This window comes from Apodemus sylvaticus, chromosome 16 (genome assembly GCF_947179515.1).
Source record: "Apodemus sylvaticus chromosome 16, mApoSyl1.1, whole genome shotgun sequence".
NCBI lineage: Eukaryota > Metazoa > Chordata > Mammalia > Rodentia > Muridae > Apodemus > Apodemus sylvaticus.
In genome coordinates this window covers 30,802,606-30,825,916 of record NC_067487.1, presented here as the reverse complement: position 1 = coordinate 30,825,916, position 23,311 = coordinate 30,802,606, and the positions used below count along the sequence as shown (strand labels likewise).

The 23,311-nt window shown below is 47.6% G+C and overlaps 1 protein-coding gene across 4 annotated transcripts in view; it reads right to left on the bottom strand.

Moving 5' to 3' along the window:
* Positions 1-23,311, bottom strand: part of Pdzd2 (PDZ domain containing 2) — a 386,071-nt gene that overhangs the window by 76,981 nt on the left and 285,779 nt on the right. For 2 of the 4 annotated variants that reach the window (XM_052159550.1, XM_052159552.1), the window contains 3 exons: positions 12,189-12,331; positions 8,968-9,100; positions 3,367-3,522 (listed from right to left, as the gene is read on the bottom strand). The exons of 1 other annotated variant lie outside the window; for it this stretch is intronic. In XM_052159550.1, the coding sequence (XP_052015510.1) occupies positions 3,367-3,522; positions 8,968-9,100; positions 12,189-12,331 (432 nt within the window). The remainder of the gene's footprint in view (positions 1-3,366; positions 3,523-8,967; positions 9,101-12,188; positions 12,332-23,311) is intronic. One more of the 4 variants, XM_052159553.1, reaches the window with a different exon arrangement.

The window sequence follows — 23,311 nt, the reverse complement described above, 5'->3', positions numbered from 1 at the left end:
AAAAAAACTCTAGCTCGTGTCCCAAAGATGAAACAGTTTCTCAGCCACGGCAACCAGGAATGACATTTTGAGATGTTCCGGTAAGTTCCCAACATCCAGACATGTCTGGGACACTTAGAGCCGACACTTTGCCAGATATCCAGCCCAAGTGAGTCTATCCAGCCCAATTCTTTCTTGGCAGAGAAATGATTACCTAGGATACAAAATTTTAGGATCTCATCCCTACGGCTGTCCCACTCACAAAAGAAATCAAATGCCTACGTCAGACACACAGGTTGTCAGGGCCAACTTAGCTCTTCACTTTTTTTTTTTTTTTGCTAGGAGAGCTCCTTTATTCTTCTCAAGCCCTGAGCACCTCAGAAACATCAGAACCAACTCCCTTGACGCCAAGGGAAGCCAGATACAGGCTTCCTGACTGATGGCCGAATAGAAAACCCTTGCAGCTGAGCTCAGACCACTGTGCTATAAACGGCAGAGATTACTTGCATTAAAACTTTTTGCTCTTGCTAAAAAAAATACAAAAAAGGAGACAAGTTCTCCACTATTGAGGAGTAACCATTCTACTCCAGCCCTGATTTGGGGATGCTCTTCTTTCTCTCTTGATCCCAGAAGGAGCCACACAGTTGAAGGGCTCAAGCCTCCCCTACTTCTAGAAGATCTTCTTTTCCAGAGGAGCTGTAATTACGTATACTTGGGGAGAGTAGAGTAGTAGTCATAGCAACAAAGGCGTGTCCTCATGTCACTGGAGAACTGAAAAACCAGCCTAAGTCTAAATCAGTGAGATTTTATACAGGTTCCTGGGAGGCTGGGCGTGGCCCTGGGGTGGAATGCTTGTTTAATGCAGACCCCTGGGATGTGTATTTTTAACAAGTTCCCAGATCCTGCTCACACTGCCAGCATGAGTCAGCTTTGCAGACAGTTGATGATTGGGAGGCAGAAGCAGGTGGATCTCTGACCAGGCCAGTCTGGTCTACAGAGTGAGTTCCAGGACAGCCAGGGCTACACAGAGAAACCCTGTCTCAAAAATACCAAGATAAATAAATAAATGAATAAATAAATAAATAATCACTTTATTCGAGCAATATTTAGTATTAAAAAACTCACAAATAACTCCTTGGAGATTCCTGCCAAGGAAATATAACCACAATATTTAAGGGTGACAACATGGTTGTGACCTCCTACACCAAAGCACTGTGGGCACGGTGGCTGGGACTTTATCTGAAGGCAACGTGTGCTGTGTTACCAGCCCTGCCATGTTTCCTACGCTGCGGGCGCACTGGGTCCCTACAGCTGGCTGAGATGCCCCTGGGCACCTGCTAAGCAGGGGGCTCCTGTCTAGACTGTGGCCTGGGAGGAGAGAGGGTGGGGGGAAGTTCTCTAGAGGAAAGCATATAGTTAAAACAGGTCACCATGGAGCTGGGCTGGAAAGTCTGCAGCTGGACAGCCACACAGGCCATTCCCTGTACAGCACAAGAATGAGACATGGGGGAGGGGCTGCTGTGAGTACACGGCAGGGAAGGGTACAAGGAGGGTGCAGGGGAGGGAAATCTGGGCTTGGAGGGTGGGTGCACTGGACAGAGACACGGTGTGTGGGATGGTGGGGTTCCAGGCTATTCCATTCCCAGCCTCCAGTGATACCAGCTGTATGCAAAGGCCCTGTGAGGCTGGAGTCAGCTGTGGGAACACACACACGATTTAATGGGAGATAAACCTAGCTAAACCTTGCTATCATTTTTTTTCCTTACACAGGGTAGAAAATGGAAGAATGTCCACGAATGTATGCTCTGATGCTGCAGCATTTGTGAAAACCCAGCCTTTTGTGGGGGCTGTGCCTCGGAGCTGCCAGCAGCATCTTGGTTTTCCCAAATATTATGATTTATTTCATGTTGCTTTTGAGAAGGGTCTCATGTAGCCCAGGCTAGCCTCAAATTCACAATATACCCCAGGATGACCTTAAACGTCTGACCCCAGTGCTGAGATTATAGGTGTGTGGCACAATGCCTGCTTTATGTGGTAAGCTACCAATCTACCAATGGAGCCACACCTTTAGATGCCCACACCCAAATCAAGCTTTATTTAATGTTTCAGAGCTCAGAAAGGAGATGCATGCTCTACAGAGAGGCCAGACCAGTTGTAAGGATCCCTTGCCTCGTGCAGCTGAGGCCGCCTTGGGAGAAACACCAAATAAATCTTAGGCCAGCAGTTCACAGAGGCTTCACGGGGATGGATAGCCAGTATGAACTAGGAGAGTCAATACAGTGTGCTCAGTTCCTCTGAGGATGTCAGAATACAAAGTTTCGAAGGTGAGCCTCCACTGGACACAGAGGCCTCCGCAGACAGAAGAGCATCTGCAAAGGTCCTGAGGTCCCGAAAACAGGAAGGCGCCACACGGGGCTGTGGGTAAGAGAAGCAGTTGCTTAGCATTAGTAGTGAGCTTGGTGCAAAGAGATGTCTGACAGGCAGGCAGAGGGGTTGTGAAGGCCGGGAAAATTGTTAGTTCAGTTTCCACTCTTGCTGAAAGCCAAAGGAAAGCAACCATTCTGTGTAGCGAAAGGAACAGCCGAGAGGTTATTTAACCTGCCCCCCTCCACCCAGGTCCTTCATGACAGGCTTACACGCTTGCTTGAGTGGGGCCTTCAGAGAAAGCTGTCCTCTGCCGGAAAAGCCTTTCTTTCCCCACCCCTCTTGTCTTGAAAGTACCATCATTTTCTAGAAACTCTGATGAGGAATGTAGGCGTTTGTTTTGCTTTTGAGGTCCTCAGGTTCTCGACAGAGCTCGTTTTCCAAAGCTTAACCATGCTACCTAAGTCCAAGGTGCAGAGAGAGAAGAACCAGGTTCTGAATGGCAGAGGTAGAAGGTTGGCGTAAGAGCAGACAGAAAGAGACCGGGAACCCGTAATTGCTCCTCGTAGTAGGACACCTTCCTGTGTGTGCCGCTCGCTGTAACAGAGCAGATCCCACGTGCAGAGAAGCGTTGTAAGCTACACAGATGACCCGCTATGGTTCAAATGCAAAGGTGTCCTCTACCGCTAATTTGCCTACGTGGTTTCTTCCACTTTCAAGCAGAAGTCTAGAAGTCTGAATTGAAACCCTCCGTTGTTTTCAAGCAATCCTTAAGAAGAAGCAAGAGTGTCTTCGTGCACGCGAAAGAGTGTTCTAGAGACTGAGATAGATGCACACAACCCCACAGCCTGAGGTTTCCGGCTTCAACTTTCTTAAATGAAATGCATCTCCCTTTTCAGAAGTTTCCCGCATGTTCTGAGAAAAACATAAAAAGGAAGGCGCCGCATTCTTCTCTGATTCTGTCACCCACGTCTTCAGAAAAGCAGCATTCCTAGCGCTGGAAGCAGCCAGAGGTTCACTTACCGTGCCCCGGACAGTGGCCGAGCCTGTCCTCTCTTCCTCCTCCCCGGCTGCCTCCTGGTCCTCGTTGTCAGTCCAGGAGGACAAGTCCTCCACTGAACTAGTCAGGTCAGGCAAGCTCTTCGCTGTTAGCTTCAGAAGGTCCTCCGCTGAGCTCTCCTGAGAGGATACATGAAAGGCCCAGGAATTACGCCCCCTGGGTACCAGCAGTAGCTGATGGAAATCAACCTGCTGAGGCCAGCTGCGAGCTCCAGCCCAGAGAGCGAGCGAGTGAAGTTTAGGGTCACACGTGTGGAGTTACCATCCATGTCAAGGGTGGTGAGACAATGTAGCCATAAGGATCACCATGGAGCCTGGAACACCTCAGGCCACTAGATACTGAAGCTAGGGATACTGGGAGCCAAGCTAAGGAGAGACTGCAATGTGTTCTCTTCATCTCCTCAGCCTAGCCATTCCACGAGAAAGTCGCCTGAAACTTGAACCATCAAACCGCTCGACTGTCTGCAGTGTACAGAAGCCAAAACCGACTCACAGGTTGTCACAGACCTTACAAACGTTTAGTGATCTGCCATCTAAAGTCAGAAACACTCGTCACCTCCTTGATGCCAGTTTTAACCCCAAGGAACGTGAAGAACATTCATTCTAGGCAAACACTTTATCAACTGAGCCACACCCCAGGCCTAGAACAAACCGTTTTGCACCAGTAATTGTGAATGAAAACCCGCACTGTTTGCCTCTGTCTAAAGAAATAAGTTATTAGGCAAGGCATGGATCCATTTCTCCTCTGTGCTGTCTACTCTGTCTACATCAATTAGAAAGAACATGGAAAAAAAAAAAAAAGAGTCCTAACCAGTGAGTAAAGCAGCCGTGAGATAGACTATGCCAGGGCACTGAGATGAACTTCTTGTGGGAAAGGCCCTCCCATCCGGCAACTCGTGAACAGGCAGATCAGAAGCACATGTAAATACATGAAGCACATGTAAATACATGTGCTCATGGATGACAGAGGGGTAGTCTCTGCATGGCTCCCTCTGGTCAGCTGCACTGCTCAGGGTCTGCCTCCTTCAAGATCTGTGACGTCCTCAGAGGCAGTTCCCAAGTCTCGAGTCTCGCTACACAGAAAGGAAACTGGGATTTAAACGTGTAATGGCTTGCCCAGAATGCATAGCTTTTCGTGGGGTGGAGCTGGTGTTTAAGTCCATGTGGGATGGCCTCCAAGATGTCCTTTGTCTCTTTGTGTTTGACTCACTGAAAACAAAAAATGGGCATGCATACTGCGCGCGCACACACACACACACACACACATAAAACATAAGAGTTAGTGGACAGCCCTGTTAGCAGCACAGGCAAAGTGCTGCTTTCATTAAATGAAAGAAATAACTTTCATTATTATCTATATGTTTTCTATGTAAGATTCAATAAACACTTACTGCTTCACAGTTTATTGCCTAATAAAACCAAGAGTGGAAATAAAGGGCGTGAAAGAGACCTTTCAGTTTGCACCGTGCTACTAAGAGTATCAAAATAGGGCTGGTGGGACGGCTTAGCAATTTAGAAGACACAATGCTCTTGAGTTCAGTTCCCAGAACACACAGAGGTGGCTCATAACTGTAATTTTACTTTCAGCATGATATAATGCCTCTGGCCTCTATGAATGGACACAGACACACACATACAGACACACAGACACACAGACACACACACACACACACAGTAAATCACCCTGGCTGTCCTACTGTCCTAGTATGCTTTCTTCCTTGCTGTGATTTTAAAAATGGACTAAAAGCTTGGTAGGGTGCTGTATGCCTTTTATCCCAGCACTCTGGAGGATCGCTGTATGTATGAGGCTAGCCTGGTCTACTTAGTGAGTTCCAGGTCCGCCCACGCTATCTAGAGAGAGCCTGTTTCAAAAAGCAAGACAAAACAAACAAACAAACAAACAAACAAGGATTAAACAAACTGAAGAAGGAAGAAGGGTTTATTCCGCTCACAGGTCCTTCTCATGGTCTATCAGGGCAGAACCCAAGGCGGGGACCTGGAAGAAGGAACTGAAGCGGAGACTAGAGCGGAAGGCTGCTTCCTGGCTCTGCTTGCTCAGTGTGTTTTTATAGAATCCCTGACCAGTGTCAGGGGTGATACTACCATAGTGTTCTGGGCAGCCCCTCACCAATCAGGAATGTTCCCACAGGCTTGCCTACCCGCTCACCTTATGGAAGCTTCCTCTTCCCAGAGAACCCCGACTTTTATCAAGTTGACAATAAATTATCCAGCACACGGGCAGGTCTGCTTTGACAACACAGACTCCCAGGCTCTCACCATGGTACACACTAACAGCTTGTTTCTGTGGAAGCATCTGGCATCCTCTCCATGAGGTAACTACACTTCTAGACAATGCCTTAGAGTTTTGTAACAAACTTCCTAGGCCTAGAATAGTAAGATTTTACATTTTTATCATTCTTTATAGTTGAAGGTTGCAAACTCTCCCATCCTTTATACCCCAGGTATAGAAAAATCAGAGCCTATGGATGTCCGATTCTGGTTCGATAAAGAGGAGGCGTGGCTGGATGCCTCAGGAGCCTGTAGGTGGATGCACCTCTTCCTCTTGCATGGCTGAGTGCCTAGACAGTTGGGGACAAGGTTAGGAACCAGCAGCATGGATGGCAGCTGAGTGTAAACAAGGCACAGCAGGACCCGGAAGGTGTCAGTTATCCTCTGAGGTCTGGGGTAGGTGCACAGGACCCCTGGGTGTGAGAATTGGTTCATGGATGCTGCTCAGTGGTAGAAGACCCCAGGCCTCTGGGAGGAGGGTGCTATCTTTTCCCGACACCCTGCTCAGTTACACTTTACATCTTCCTTGCCTCTAGGGCAGCCGAGTGAAAGGCGGCAGCAGACATTTCACAATCCACTGGCCTTGGCAGAAAACCTGCTTTTGTCTACTGCCGACAGCCCCCGAGGAAGTTAAATAACTGCTGGGATTTAAATGGAAGCCTTTGTATAAGAAGATCACACATCTGCCTCAAGGGATTGGTTTAGCATCTAGTGAGATGAGTCTAGTGTCTGGCAACTGTTAGATACTCTACCTTTTTATCAGTTAAGGTACTGGAGAGGTAGAGAGATTGGCATTACTCGGAACCATCTTTGAGATCCTGTGTGTGTCCCTCCTAGGGCAACAGCATAGCTCTGCAGAGCTAAGATGTGTGTGGCCTCACGTAGATCCTTCTGGGCAGCCAGTAGTGGCCCACATCTCCACACATTTACAGCTTAGCATGGGAAAGACATCCCTTATTCCTTCTCCAAATTTAGCAGGTTAAAGCAAGCTAACTTAGACGTGAGGCTGTGATGGCGCATGCTGTAATCCTGGGCAGAAACTGACACTTTATGAGTGTCTCCCTGAATGGAGGTAGCTGAGCAAACAGAACAGGAGTGCTGCCAACACAGGACTATGTGTGAGACCCAGGGATGCTGCCAACCTTCTGATCTGCTAGGCAAAGTGGGGAGATGGTCTTTCTTCCCTTGAAGCATGCATGACCTCCCCTGCAAGGAGTGGTCAGCAGAGGGGCAGAGAAACCCCCAGGACCTCTGTTCTTCTTTGCGCCTATCAAGAGATGCAGACAGCCCTCTGGGTATGGAAGACTCAGGAGAAGTTCCCAGGGCCCACAGAACCTCTCTGTAGGGAGCAAAGGGCTGTCAGGAAGAGTGGGCTCAGATCTGCCTTGGGCGCTTACAACCTTCACCAAAGGTGTATCTTGGGAAACCTAATGTTCTAGTCAAAGGTTTGGGGTAAGAGATAGGAAAAGAGGCAGATTTTTCAGATAGCTCAAAAAGGAATCCTAATTGATTTGTTATTATATGTAGTTGTCTTTTGTTAGTTGTTAGAGACTTTACACAGACACCAGAGCTTAAGGATGCTCAAAGCCTTCCTAGAACATGATGTAATAGAACCTATATATATCCTTCTCTACACCTTAAATAATTCCCAGGCTGCCATACAATGTGAATGCTCTATAAATAGCTACTGGATTATTTAAGGAGCAACAAAGGGGAAGGAGTCTGTGGTCAGTAAAAATGCAACTGTTCTTTAAAGACTTTCCATCCAAGGTTGGCTGAGCCCCGTGGACGGAGACTCACAGATATGGAGAACCAAATGCATTTCTCAAACTGGCCCTAGTCTCTTGTAATCTAAGAAGAAAAATTATAGGAAAATCTACAATGCCAAGGTCTAAAATAAAAATCGGGAAGATGGAAAGGGAATCAGAAGCCCTGGCAAAGGCCTCTATGCAGAGCTGAGCTGTGTGTGGCCTCACACAGGTTCTCCCAGTTAGCCAGTCAGCGGAGAAACAGCCTCGCGGTTCTACCTTACCCACTCCTAAGTCATAGGACTTCTTTAATAGTCTCAACAGCACAACCAGAAGACACAGCAGAAGGAGAGCAGCCATTGTCTCCTGGCCGCCTCAGAGCTGTGGCAGCCTTTCCCCCAAGGGTTGTTGAATGCAGATCCTAGGTACCCATGATGGAGTCATCACATTAATACACACAGGTAAAGGAAGCCCAGACTGGGGTTTCATGATCCATCCCATGAAGATGGTGAAAACGAGGAGGGGGAGATGGCAGCAGAATGGGACAGAGGGCAGTGTGCCAAGCGTTTGTTGACAGCACCATGATGACCTCTGCAAGATGGAGGCCACCATAGATGCTCTGCCTCACTGTCTTATCTGTGTAGTTGGGGAGGAAGGGAAGGTGGTGGTGGTTGGACAAAGGAGGAGGCATAGAGCTTCTTCCAGTTCTAACACTGTAAGGGTGATTAGGCTAGGGCCCAGGCCTGCCCACAGACAGCTCTGAGACTTTCCTCATTCTGGCCACAGAAGATGCATTCCTTACTGTGGTGGTTTGGATGAGAAGTGTCCACGACCCTTTGGCCCCGGCTATGCTGAAGGTCTGGTCTTTGGTACAATGCTTGGAGGTAGGACTTAGGGAAGTGTCTGGATCCTGAATGTTGAAACCTAATGGATGAATGAGTCCATTAATGGATTCATAATTGAAGTACTGGGAAGTCGTAGGAACTGAAAGATGGAACCTAATTAAACCAAGTAGGTCCCTGGGATATGTGTCTTTGAAGACATACCCCATGGCTCAGTGTCTTTGTATTTTGACTGCACAGGGTAACAGCTTTCCTTTGCCCACCATACTCTTTTGCCATGATGTTTCTGCCTGGCCATAGGCCCAGCAAGGGATCCAGCAGGTCACACGCTGAAGCCATGAGCGCTAATAACCTTTCTTCTTCTGTAAGTTGCCTATCTCAGGCATTTCATCATAGTGACAAAAAAAAAAAAAAAAAAATCCATGCAGTCTCCCTCTTCCCTCCTACCATGCTTCTGCACTTCCTATTCCTTACCTTCTCCTCCATTGTTATGACTTTTTAACAACCATCGTTAGTAACTTAAATAATTGAGCGCATTTCACATGTGCACGGCCTGTGGAATCACAGCTACTGCATAGCCCAAGGTAAGCGGTAAGCATGCACATACCTGTGTGGCATGGGAAAGGCTCCCGTCCAGACTCTCGCTACCATTATAAACACTAAGAATGACAAAAAAAACTACCTACCTTGCTGGCCACCACCAGCTGTACCATCCCAGTGGCCGAGCGCAGAATGGCCACAGCTTCCTCGTGGGAGAGCCCAACCAGTAAGTGACCATTGATCACCAGCAGTTCATCTCCTAAGGACAGCCTGCCATCCCTGAAGAAATGGAGATGGGAAAAAAAGACCCCTGGTCAAGACATTCTGGGTTAGAGAAGCATCATCTTCTAGGCAGAGTCATGAGAAGGGACGGTTAAGAGAAGGCAGAAGAGGAAGGAGAGACAACCAAAGATGGCTTTGGGTGGGACTGCTTTAAGGCTAGCACGCAGACTCATGCAGACTCACGGGAGAGGAGTGAATATCTATCTCTAGGAGTCTTGATGGTCACTTAGTAATAGGCTCACTCCTAAGCTAAGCATATCTGACAACAATCATCAAGAACACTTCATCTGGACGATTATGGTGATGGAGCAACTAAAACCCTCAGGTTTTAGGAGAGTCAAGTCAATCTTTCCCTAATCCTCCCTGTCATCAGCTCCCGGCTATTGCTAAGCTGAACGGAAGACAGTGCCAAGACTTGTCAAGCCCACCTGCAAGCCCTTCACTGGTCTACCACGCCCCTCCCCCGCATCAGACAGAGGCAGGATTCTTTCTGGGAAACTGGGAACTGGGGCTGTGTGGTAAGTGTCCCCTCTGTTCCTCTCCACAGAGCTACAGGACCTTGAAGAACAAGCTCTTCAAGGTTTATTTCACTCTTGGGTCCCCACGGAGGACAAACTACGAAGGCAGAAGGCTCAGTCACAGCAGTGAAGTGTTGAACTTGCTATTGCTATAGGTATGAGATCTGAGTCATTTCTATGGTTGTAAAAACCTGGTTCTTTTTTTTTTTTTTCATTTAAATTATGGCTGACTCTCAGTTTCTGCTGTCACTGGGACAGTCCCCTCAGGGCACGGCCCTCAGTGCATACAACCCTAAAAACTAGATTCTGCAATGGATCCACTGAGCTGATTATGGTCTAGTCTCCTATAAACAAAAAGACGTCTGACTGACACTCGGAGAGAAAATCAGGTGAAGCAGAGACCGTGGGCCTACGGGTCCATGCTCGTGTCACCGTTGGCCATCACCACCCAGGTCCTACTGTGCAAAGGCCCACATAGCTCTCTCCTCCCAACGACTCAACCAATCTCTCCCCTTCCATCTTTTTCTCCTTCTTTCTGCCTTCAACAGCATCTCTCTCCTTGTCTCCTTCCTCTAGTGCTCACATGATAATCTTTCTTGATGAGTTTAGGCTATAATAGAAGATAAAGGGCACAAGAAACTTCTATAGCCTCTGCCTTCTGTTTTTGAAAATTCGTACAGTGGAGAAGTGCTAAGGGCCCACCAGTTACTTAGCATGGCAAGAGAGGGGGAATGGGAAAGTGAGGAGGGAAGGAAGCCCTGGAACCTCAGTGAGGTGTATGGGTTGGGCTGACCCTGTCCCAGGAGGAAGGGGACCTGGCCATGGCTAGTGCACTTACTCCCAACACCACCAAGACATCCCAGCCCAGCCCTTCGCTTATTCTCTTTCTAATTGCATTTCTCTCATCTCCTGATATTAATTCGAATGCCCCGCTGATGAGTCATATACCACAGGGAAGAGAGAGAGACACACACACACACCACTCCAGGCTCAGAGTGAGAAGAAAACACCAGGACGGATTCAGCCCCAGCTCTGACGGGAAAACAGCAAGAGCATCATCTCTACACAAAGCTGATCTCTGAGCACAGGAATTTCCCAATGGCCAACCTGCTAGATAGACCAGAACGGAAGACGTACCATTAATGGGGAAACAGCTAGCTGCTGCGTTCGCTGAGGCATATGGGGAACGCCACTCGGGAAGCTCAGCGATGTTCATCTGGGCTAAAACCATCTAAGGTCTTAATCTCTTAATGCCGTCACTTGGATAATTGGCCATTGGAGTTCATCTCACTTCTAGTGTAGTGTTTAGCATCCTGTTGTACGAGGCTGAAGAGGTTTTGCCTAGTCACCTCCTTAGTTTCCTGTTAACCAGCCTAAATAACTTAGCTCCTTCAACTACACCTTATGAGATAGATTTTTCCTTCTCCGTCTCTGGAAGACTGATGTTGCTGTGGCCCGCCGTATTCCTTAGGATCTGACTCCCCTGACTGAAGACATTCCAGACTAGATAAAAGACAACCACTTCCCCATCAATGCCATTCTCCAAGTACTCTTATTGTAGGCATGTGGGCGTGGCAAGACACGTACACACCCTACTGTGCCCTGTGGACAGTAGATACTCCGTGAACAGAAGCAAGTATCACAGCAAAAACCATGCCTGACATTTGGGGCCGGCTCTATACCTCACACTCAGAAAACCGCTTTCATCTGTGCTCTAGCTAAAGCCCATCTCTCTCACTACCCCACCCAACTGTTCAGATCAAAAAGGAAATACGATTTTAAGTGCCCCTTTTTAGATTATACAGAGATTTACATTTTTTCCCTTTCTCATGTGCAGTAGAGACACGTGACCGCAAGTGTGTGTGTGTGTGTGTGTGTGTGTGTGTGTGTGTGTATGTGTGTGTTCGTGCGCATGTGTGAAATTCTGATAAATCTGACACATTTGCATTGTGGCCGTCTTTTTTTTATTTTTTTGGTTTTTTTGGATTTGGTTTTTTTTCGAGACAGGGTTTCTCTGTATAGTTCTGGCTGTCCTGGAACTCACTCTGTAGACCAGGCTGGCCTCGAACTCAGAGATCTGCCTGCCTCTGCCTCCCAGAGTGCTGGGATTACAGGCGTGCGCCACCACCGCCCGGCATTGTGGCCATCTTTTAAGACAGTGCCACTTCCCTGGGTCATTAGTCACTGACTCACAGGACTTCAGATGTCACAACTGTGACCTCCTGTTGGGGGGTACTTTCTTGATCAATAAATGTGCATTACTACAGTCAGTGCCAGCTTGCCAAGAGTTAGGATAAATAAGCAGTCTAACAGGGAGCACCAAGAAATCAGATCTCGGCTCCACGGTTTAGAACATCTGAAGCATCCTTCCTAATGAACCACTTCCTGTGTTCAGAGGCATGCTCGGTGAGAACAACTCTTGTCTGCTTCCCTCCTGCACGCCTACAGATCGTTATACACTATAATTACCAGAGCCTCGATCAAGTGAAAGACACTAGCACCCAGCACCCGAGGGAGGGGGAGGAGGAAGACAAGGGGCAGAGGGATGGGGAGAGTTCTCTAGTCACCTGTGAGCGGCACCTCCTTCCTTCACTTGGGTGACAACGATAGCGTGAGGTGAGCGCTTTGATCCTCGGCCTCCACTAACCTGAATTCCCAGCCCATCTGATTCTTTGAGCAGTTCCATCTTCCATATCCGGCCAACTTCCTCCTTGGAAGAAAAAGTGAGCATGCGTGAAGGATGCTGACAGACACACAGCACTGCCATGGGAGCGTAGCGTTGTCACACCAGGCCAGGCATCTGCCACCTGCCACCAAATAACACAAGTCCGCACAGAAGAAAAGGCTCCTGCTAACTGGACCGAAGTCTGGCTGTTAGTGTTGTCCCATAGAACCTTCTAGAATAAGGGAAATGTTCTGTCTGTGTCATGCTACAGGGAATCACTGTCCACAAAGAGGAGGGTTTGAAACTGTGTGGCGGCAGCTGGGCATCTAATTTTTAGTTTCGGAGAATTCTAATCGTGTGTGCAGCCATGTCAGTTACTGGCTCTGACGCCGTGCATCCTATCAGGTGTCCCTTGGGGTAGGTAACGCATCCGCTACTTCAGATGCAGGTGCCACCGTGTATGCCAACGCTGGTTTACTCTGGGGTCCTTTCACTTCTGGACAGCTGCTAATACATCCAGGAAGGTAAAAGAAGCAAGCTCAGCTCAGGCTTGGGTACCAGGAAACCTCCACACTAGTGCACGGGACGCTCTGCCGTTTATAATACAGAAATGCCTTCCCTCACTTCTAACATGAGAGCCATTTTTAGTATTTCGAGGTTTGATGGAGGACTCAGTGGGGCATCCATGGAAACAGGTAGCCGCAGAATTTGACTGAGAAGACGCTAACAGGGAATCACGTAGTCCTGACTGACAGTCCCTCCTGAGAAACTTGGGACCAAAGAGCTTCAGATTTCTTTGCCTTTAGGAACATTTACACATGCATACTCAGATACCTTGGGGATGGAGCACAACGTTAAATATGAAATTCATTTGTTTCATACGTAGCTGATATAGACCAAAGGTAATAATACTATTCAATATTTTCAGTCCACTTGTTGTCTATGAGTCATCTCAAAGGTCACAGCGTGGAATCTTCCACGTAGAGCGTCACAGTGATTTTTAGATTTTTGAGTATTTTAGGGTTTTGATGTTCAGGTCAGGATCACTTAATCAATTGTGTAAAAACAAGTAAGCATGTGAAACCAAATCAAAATGAACTTTAGAGTTCCTTAAAATACATACATGAGAAACCCAAGTGAAAAATCAATGAGTATGCATGTATGTACACATGTGTATGTGTAAGTGCCCATGAAATTGGAAGAAGGCATCAAACCCGGTAGACGTGGAGTTACAGGTTATATGAGGTAGATTCTGGGAACTGAACTCCAACCCTCCTAACCACTGCATAATCTCTCCACCCCATAAAAATCTTTAAAAGTAATATTTTTTAAGTTTAGGCTCAGTTTTGTATTGCTATTTTTTTTAAAACCTTAGGGATATGGCCATGAGTCACAGCACACTCGCCAGCATCTGCCTTCTTAATCCACCATGAAGATTCTGTGAAACCAGTAGGATCCTCCAGGAACGAGGCTCCCATCCTCCTGGAAACAGGCAACCCGCCCTCGAGAGCTGCTTACAGAATGGAAAGAATGTGAAGCCCTTAGAAAACCTGAGAGACACACGCACTGTCAGAAACAGAAATGAAACCGCAGGAATAGTAAAAGACCCAGAAGTTGAACGGCCACCGATGTGCAGCAGTCGGAATGTCTGGAGAAATTATTACCAGGCAGAGACCTGGTGGATCCTACACTCTGTACCGTGCCGCTCTGTGGGGCTCCCCCATCCCAGCAGCGTGCAGGGGTGCCAGCTGTCTCCTCCATCCACTGACCACAGGCAAACGCAGCCTGTCTGGCCAAATGCAACTTCAGAAGCCACTGGCTTACCGCGGTAGTTCACGAACTTGTCAACAGGCCCTACTTCATGCGACCGTCTGGCTCTGAACTCCACAGTTTGGGTTTGCTGCCTCTGACCTCTGGGTCACCTTCCTCTTCTCTGTCTGGGAACACCCTCCCTGGCCTGCACACCCTCAGTGCTCCACTATTTCCAACAGCCATCCTCGGGAATCAGTGGCTGCCAAGGGGCAGCTTGCAACAGCTCCAACGCAGGAAGCCGATGTCCTAGCTTCACTAGGTTCACTAGTTCCACTACTGGAAGGAGCCGATTCAGGATATGCTGGTCAGATTCTACCCTGATCAGCAGTGTCGCCTACGCCAGCATCCCTACAGGCTCCCTGGGTTCGGGGGGAGTAAAGCAACGGTTTGCCTTCTCCACCTCTGGGTTCTAGCAGGTTAGACACAGTTCCTTCTCCCCCGGCCAAGGAAATCTTTGGCTGTTCTTTTAAAGAGAAACAGTGTCCATGACTGGAGTAATAGACTCAAAAGAAAATGCATTTAGTTTTACCTCAAAGTAGTAAAAAATGTTTCTATCCCCATTATTAGGTCATGTAACCTCCCCTCTCCCCTTTTTGTCTGTCCTTGTGTAAAGCGGAATATGTAGGTATGGTTCACAGAGAGGGTGATACTAAATTTATTCCTTTTCGTTTTTAAATGCTTTCAAAAGTAGGATTGAGCTAGAGAGATGGCTCAGTGGTTAAGAACACTGACTGCTCTTCCGAAGGTCGTGAGTTCAATTCCCAGCAACCACATGGTGGCTCACAACCATCCGTAATGAAATCTGATGCCCTCTTCTGGTGTGTCTGAAGACAGCTACAGTGTTCTTACATATAATAAATAAATAAATAAATAAATAAACAAATCTTTAAAAAAAAAAAACTAGTATCTATGATTTGAAGAACAAAAACAAAAACAAAACTCTGCCCGCAGAGGTAGAAAAACCCTACATGTATATTCTGAAGGTTTTGTGAAGAACAACCACGTACTTCATAAGCCCCTGAGCTCAACACAGAGACCTAGCTGAAAACACACCAAAGGACCAGGGGCAGCCCGCCCAGCAGGTGAAAGCACTTGCCAAAAAGCCCAGTTTGGATCCTTGGAACCCATGTCAAAAAAAAAAAATAGGCGTGGTGTCACACACCTGTAATTCCTGCACTCCTGTGGTGAGATGAGAGGCAGAAACAGGAGAATCACACGGAAGCTCATGTGTCAGCTGACCTGGAGCTGTCGGTACAGAGAGAGAGAGAGAGAGAGAGAGAGAGAGAGAGAGAGAGAGAGAGAGAGAGAGAGAGAGAGAGAGATCCTGCCTCAAAGCAAAAGGGACAGCAAAGACTCCTGCCCCAGAAATTATCCTCTGAATTCCATACGAACACATGTGCCTACACACACACACACACACACACTATTAAAGTACTATACACATTTCTAATACAAATGGTTTTACGGGATATAACCTAGAATTGTTAAGATAGGCCATCGCCAACTGTTACTTTTCTTGCTTCCATTTCTACTAGTTTAGTTAAAAACCACACCTCTTCATGGTGCGATGTGTGTGCACGCATGCACGTGGTGTTGGGGGTCAGGGAGACGTACATTATTTATGCACATGGGGCCTGAATGTTTATGTTGGGTGTCTTCTTGGCTTATATATTGGATAAGGTCTCACTGAACCTGGAGCTGCTGGCTTGGCTAGGCTGACTGCTGTGAGCCCTGCAGGTCACTGGCACCACCGACGCTGGCTTAGACCTGTGCGTGCGTGCCTGCCTCTACACGTGTGCTAGGTAGGTATCCACACCTGAGTCCTCATGTGTTCCCGCAAGCCCTTTACCAACAGAGCCGTGTTATCGCACCCTCTTCTTTACTTTTATCCAATAAGATGATTTCCCCACAATCAAATGCACAAATTATAAGGGGAGATCCAATCAGATTAATGAACATTTTCTTGCTCAGAATGTTTTCATCTCTTGGAGGAGTTCAGTGAAGGCATAGCAACAGAGTTTAATAGAAAATGCTATCAGTTTAACTGCATACTTGTGAAATGTAGCTGCTCAGGGCTAAAGCAATGCTTACCTACATCTAAAATGAATATTTCAAACTCACTTGGCTAGAGTCAGTACTGGTCAAAACCAAATAGGCTCCCTTAAAAAGAACAAAAGTGGATGTGGCTCCAACTGCCTGCTGACCACTCCACTCTGGTGTCTAACTCAGACATCGGCTGCTCCTGCATTTCTCAGCTCAGTAGGAAAATGCCGACGTGTAGAGGGTGTGTCAGCTTCACATCCACGAGTGATCCTCATCATCATTTCCCATACCTGAACCATAGGAGAGATCTGTGGGGCCTGCTGCCCGAAGAGATCCTACATCCAGTTCCGCATCTTCTCCACCACCACTCTTAGAAAAGTCACTAGCGTCCTTGGCTTGAGCGTTCATAAAAGTCTGTCACCTGGTCTCTGGGTTTACCAGTTGGTTCTACTGGATATCTGCTGCTAAACATCCCAGGGACATGCTGTAGAAGGACAGGCCAGCCCATCCCCTGGTTCTGCCCCCCAGGGACAAACCAGCTGTGGCTGAGAACAAGGTCTATCCTTGGTGGTCATAGGGACATGCTCTTCCGTCCACTATGAACATTCACGGGTTGTTTGAGCTTACTGAGAAGCTAGCGCTCAAACAGGGCTTGTTCGCCCCTATTCCAGAACCAGGTTTGTTCCCAAGTTCCTTGTCTGGGGATGGGATGGGATGGGATGGCCACCCTAACACTGTAACAGGGAAGGCCAAGAAGCACAGGAATAAAAGCACCGTCAGAAAAGGATGAGCCAATCCCAACAGACATTAATACTTGTTTACCCAGTCAGAGAAAGGACTGAAGGAGCTGAAGAGGTTTGCAACCCCATAGGAAGAACAACAATATCAACCAACCAGACAACTATCTGATGTTTTAAAGGCTCCTTTAGTGTTTATAACCCCAGGGACTTAACCACCAACCAAGCAGTATACATGGAGGGACCCATGGCTCCAGCTGCATATGTAGCAGAGGAGGGCCTTGTTTGGCGTCAGTGGGAGGAGAGGCCCTTGGTCCTGTGAAGGCTCGATGCCCCAGTATAGGGGAATGCTAGGGCAGGGAGGTGGGGGTGGGTGGAAAAACACCCCCATAGAAGCAGTGGGGGATGGGATAGGAGAGTTTCTGTGGGGGGACCAGGAAAGGGGCTAGCATTTGAAATATACATAAATAAGATATCCAATAAAAAATGTGGAGAGGGGAAGCTGAAAAGTTAGCCCTTGGAAGCTGTGGTGAGAAGGCTCTGTCAGGACTGCAGCTGACCGTCTCAAGCCAGTTTCTGCTGGGTACTGTGAGCTCCGTATTTGATGGTGTTACCTCTCTCTGTTGCTACTCTTTACTGGAGGAGGGGGTCCTTCTGATCTGCCCAGGATTCTCTTCATTGGGAACTCTAGTCGGCTGCCTTAGAGGGGCTTCCCCATTTGATTTCTACCGCGTGTTTCGAATACCTGGCTTGATGATATTTTGGTAGCTACCTATCTAATTGTTATACTCTCTGGCTTGCTACACACTTCATCGACTCACTGGAAAAGTATGTGCTGCGGTTATCGTAGCTCGCCCTCTGGACTGTACAGAACAACCTTCTGAGCTAGCCTGTCCTCTCCTCCTAGTTTCTTATTCCAGGAACACCCTATTCTCCTCTGTTTGCAGCTGCTTTTGCTGCTTCTCCCGAGGCCTTCTCGTAGGGCTGCTCTTCCAGGACCAGCACCTCTTTAGGGAGCTCGCCTTTGCCGGCCCCTGATATCAACTCTCCCTGCGGGTGACAGTCCTGCCAACTCCCTCTTTGCATTGGTTTAGGTCAGATAATGGCACTTGTCATTATCTGATGTTTTAAAGGCTCCTTTATTGTTTATAACCCCTTCTTGTGCTGTCAATGACATTGAGCCAGGGATCGGTCTAGCTCACTTCCCAAATGGATTCTCTATCAACTAGAACACAGCATAACAATACTCCTTGAGTGTAGAGGAATTAACCAGTATAGAATGCTTATCTACAAATCTTACATTTCTCTGGGCACCACTGAGGTAGACATTAAAGACCCTTCCAGAAGGGAGACGTGTGTGTTTGCCAGTGGCCGGCATGTGGACACAGATCTAGATGTAGAGACAACTGGATTCCAAGACAGGCCCTGTCTAGACTGACAGCTTGAGCGTGAGTTTTCTATTATAACGGCTTAAAGGGCAATGAGACTGTGAGTTTATGGAGAAAGAACCAAATGATGAAAAACAGGCTGCTCCGGACTTCTGGACTAATGACAGAGGGTTAGCCTTTCCTGTCAGCCACAGCTACTGTGTGAGTTCACACGTGCAATACTTCACTGAAACCAGCACGGGGATTTATTTACTAAAACAGGGCAGCGCGTGAGAGAGCTGCCAGGCAGCATTTCAATGACCTCATTTCTGCTGGAAGCCAAAAGAGCATTATATAATAGCATCTTTGCCCCAAATGTGAGAAGACACATCATCGAAACAGAATTCCCCTGCAGTAAATGTTTGGCCCTCCCTGCAAGCCTATTTTGAAAGCATTTGCTTATCCCTTGTTATTTAGAATGATCAGTGAGAAAGGAAAAATGTTCAGTCGCGATGTCAGGGCTTGAAGTCCCTTAGTGACCCCAGATCACCATGCTCAGTTTATAGGCAAGAGATCAGCCCAGAGGAAAGCCAAGGTGGCTCTGAGGCCACAGCGATGTGGACCGAGGTACTGGGGATGGAACCTGTCCGTCCCATCTATTCTTGGTGTCACAGCATCTTCCTTCATAAGGATATACAAAGCACTTCAGGTACAAGGCATTGGGCTAGGTCTGGTGACAAGAAGACATATACATGGTGTTGGAGAGATGGCTCAATGGTTCAGAGCACTGGATTCTCTTCTAGAGGATACAGGTTCAATTCCCAGCACCCATGTGGCAGCTCACAACTGTCTGTACATCCAGTTCCAGAAGATCTGGAACACCTTACAAACATGCAGGCAAAACATTGCAAATGAAAATTAATATATAGATAAAAGAAGACATATAAGGGTCCTGCCCTTTGAAGTAAAACAGGGACAGAGATACCATAGGGCCATTGGAATATGTTCAGGTTACGTGTCGTGTGCCAATGGGCAGGCAGTGAGGCAATGCAGGAGCCCAGTGTAGCGGCCTGATGATGATGAGCAGGTTTCCAGAAGGCCATAGGGGTCCCTTTCAGATGTGCATCAGGAAGGCTGATGTCCCAGGAAGGTGGGAACTAAGAGACAGTGGAAAGAGGGACAGCAGGCAGAGAATGCAGCGTCCACACAGCTCAAGAGCAAACGCTGGACCCTCTGATCAAAGTCCTAGCCAACACGGTGGTGGCACGCTGCACTAAGAAACCCTTGATACCTTCAGCACAGGTCTGGCCCCAGGAAAACCACAACCCTAGGAGCTTGGAATTTCCACACACACCCCCATCCGCTGGGGAGGGGTGGAAGTTTGAGTCACGAAGGGATTACTAAGTCACTAAGGGACGAAGCTTCTGTGTAAGGTGGAGACCCTGTGTATGGGCCTCTTGGGGAATGCACACCTGGGATGGGATGCACCCCAACTCTTGTGTTGGGGGTGAGGCTTTGGACCTCACTCTTTTAGTTAGCTATACATGTGAATCCTTTATCTTATCTTTTAAAATTCAGTAAATATATGTATTTTTTTGTGTTTTGTGTTTTGTGTTTTTTTTGTTTGTTTGTTTTTTGAGACAGGGTTTCTCTGTATAACCCTGGCTGTCCTGGAACTCACTCTGTAGACCAGGCTGGCCTCAAACTCAGAAATCCACCTGCCTCTGCCTCCCGAGTACTGGGATTAAAGGCGTGTACCACCACTGCCCGGGTTTTTGTTTGTTTGGTTTGGTTTTTTTTTTTTTTTTTTTTTTTTTAAAAAAAAAACAAAGTAAGGAGTCTGAGGTGGAAATGTAAGCACAGAATCAGAATAGATAACCTTGAATGAAATATCAAGGTGTGTTGCCTTATCCAAAGGGCTTAACTATAGAATATGTGTGGGTATGTATGCACGCGTGTTTGTGTGTGTGTGTATATATGTGACAATAAGCAACTTGCTCTGCCCTTCAGAAAGGTTCCTCAAAGACACAGTGGATGACTGGGAGGAAGGAGAGTGACCGAGGGACCATGGGTAGGAGACAACGTTTTACACCTGCCCAACCTCATGTTCAGGCAGTGGGGGTTGAAAGGCAGCTGGGGCCATGAAGACTTTAAGGGAGCCAGGGTTGCCAGGACTTGGGAAAGGTATGGATGTGATGGAAGGGAGAGGGGAGTGCCTCAGCAGACTCTACCAAGAGGGCTTTCCCAGCATGCTCAGTGACAAACAGGGAAGTCCCAGACAACCCTGAACAGGTGATCACCCAAGCTTGGATAGGACCAAGCAAGACTAGAAGGCTGGGGTGGAGCTCACCATTCAGGAAAGGCTCGCAGTGACTCGTAGGCACTAGATGAAGGAGAGGCTGTTGGTATAAATGTTAGGGAAGAAGGAGAGAGGTGAAGGAACAGAACGGGACTCAGGAGACAAGACCACCAAGGACAATGTGTCCACCAGTGACAGTGGGGCTTAGAAGAGAATCCTCCTTATGCTGTCCTTGGACACATCAGTGGCCATGTGGGAAATGCCCCAGCCTTTCTTGCAGATTCGGATCTGGGGGACCTGTCCGAGGTCCCCAGTGAATCAGGTGAAGGGAAAAGGTCTGATGCTCTATGGGGTAAATTCTGATCACTGGGGTTAGATGTCACTGCACCCACAGACACATCCAGCAGTCGTAAGTAAACTGGCAGGATTTCTCCCTGTCTGCAACTGGCTGTGTGCATTTTGGCATTTTACAAAGACACATTCTAGGCCAACAGACATAGGCGCCGTGTTCTTGAATGATAAATGGGCTTTGCTAGAAAGACTGTAAAATTACCCCAAGGTTCTCTCTAAAATTGCTTTTCTAGGTATTGAGGTATTCTTGTGGTTTAGAAGATGGACCCAAGTTCTGCATTTTAAGGAGAGTAAACATATATTGTTTCAATTACTGTTTTACCTAAACATATCGATTTAAAAGAAAAGATTTGATGTCTGAGCAGTTAAGAATGTTTACTGCTCTTGCGGAGGAACTGGGTTTGCTCTCCAGCACCCACACAGCAGCTTGTGACGTCAGCTCCAGGGGACAAAACACCCTCTTCTGGCCTCTGAGGGCTCCTGTACACATGTGGAGCATGTCAACTCACACAGGCTCACCCAGGTGCACAGTAAAATATATTTTTTAAAAGAAAACATTTGCAGCCAGGCATGGTGGTTCACACTGTCAGCACTGGAGAGGGAAGGTGGCCAGTTGGGAGTTTGTGGCTAGCCTGAGCAACATAGTATCAGGCCAGCAAGAGCTATGCAACAAGCGCTGTTTCAACAAGACAAAACAAATCCTTAGGAAGAAATGTATTTCTCCTTGCTCTAAGAGCAGAGTATAAAAAGAATAATCTGGGATTTATTTTAATGTAATGTTTTCTTAGAACAAATAAGTCTTTAAAGAGGAACCCACCAAACGAAAAGGTCTGACTGGGCATTCTAGGCCTTTCCTGTAACTTATTACATCTCCGTGGATAATATTAAGTCATTAATAAAGCAGAAACGGAATCACACTGACATGTTAAATCTCCTATTATTCAAACAGAAAGGAATTCCCCTCCCCAAAGACTTGAGAGGCAAATAACTATTTGCTGGAAATTCCATTTTTGCATGACCTTGGTCTCAACTGCTCTGAAGTGAAAATGAATAAAAGAAAAAAAAAATCCCCTCCCCACAGCCCCTGAACCCAGCCAGTCTTCATGGAGGGGGAGGGTCGTGTCAGGGCTGCTGCTGTGGAGCGGAGGGAGCTGTGAAAGGCTCACCCGCCTCTGTCCTGAGGGAATAAATGCACCAGGGTGGGGTGGGGGTGGGGCCTCTGCGGTTGGTGGGTAGGAAGCGCAGGCGTGTGGTCCATTCTCACTTCCCAACACCCACAGTAGGTCTGGGGCCATAGAAAAGAGCACCAGCTAGGCTGACAGGCCCCCTCTTCTAGAAGAAATGTAGCGTTGAAGAAATGATGGATGCCTCTGTGGTAAAGGTGCCCGCTGCCAAGCTGACAACCTGAGTCGAGTCCCTGCGACCACGCGGTGGAAGGAGAGAAGTGGCTCCTTCAGACGGTCCCCTGACCTTGGTCCCCTGACCTTGACGCACGCGCCACTGGCAGGCACCCCTCCCACCCCAGATAAAAATAGGTGAAATGTAATTTAAAAATACTTAAAAACTATCCCCAGGGCAATAGACTAGGAGTTGCATTTCTTAAATCTTTACACCTTCTGGGTCATTTTGACGCTGAGCACAGAAGGTAAGGTAGGCAGGAGGACCTTCCGGTGCGTGGCGTCTTCACAGTCTAAGCCAGAAGTTTAATTTTATGAGACAATTTTTTAGACTGTTTGTGAGATTTAACCTCCTTTGGCACCAAATCCTTGACAAGACCTAGGAAACCAACGCTATCCACTTCAAAGTCTCACTGTGGAGTCACAGTGTAACCATGACGGGGTAAAGACTCTCACCAACTTAAGACAGCCAGAATACAGAACATTAGTATTAGTGCTTTTAGTTTTTTTGGGTTTTTGTTTGTTTTCCCCAAGACAGGACTTCTCCATGTAGCTTTGGCCGTCTGGGAACTCACTCTGTAAACCAGCCTGGTCTCAAATCCAGACATCCGCCTCCCTCTGCTTCCTGAGTGCTAGGACTGAAGGTGTGCGACACGACCACCTATATTTGTGTTTAATCTTTAACCATCTATGGGAGCCCCATAAAATTAACAGAGAGCACTGACAGAAACATGGGCTTGCTTCTGATTGGTTCTTCCATTCTTCCACAGAGAATGCTACCTTGGCAGAAAGCTTTCTGTGGAAGAGAGTAGTTGTTTTTTTTTTCCATCCCTTCTCATGCCTGTATTTGGATTGGTTAAAAGTATGGAAGTGGCGGCCCGCACCAAGCCTCAGGAGCCATCCCACTCACTCCCAGGGGCTCTTTCTCAGCAGCAAACCCAAACTCCAATGCGTTCCCACCTCGTTCCCACCTTTGCCTTTCACCCCTAGAGGGGGCTTCCCTGTCAGAGAACTGGTGG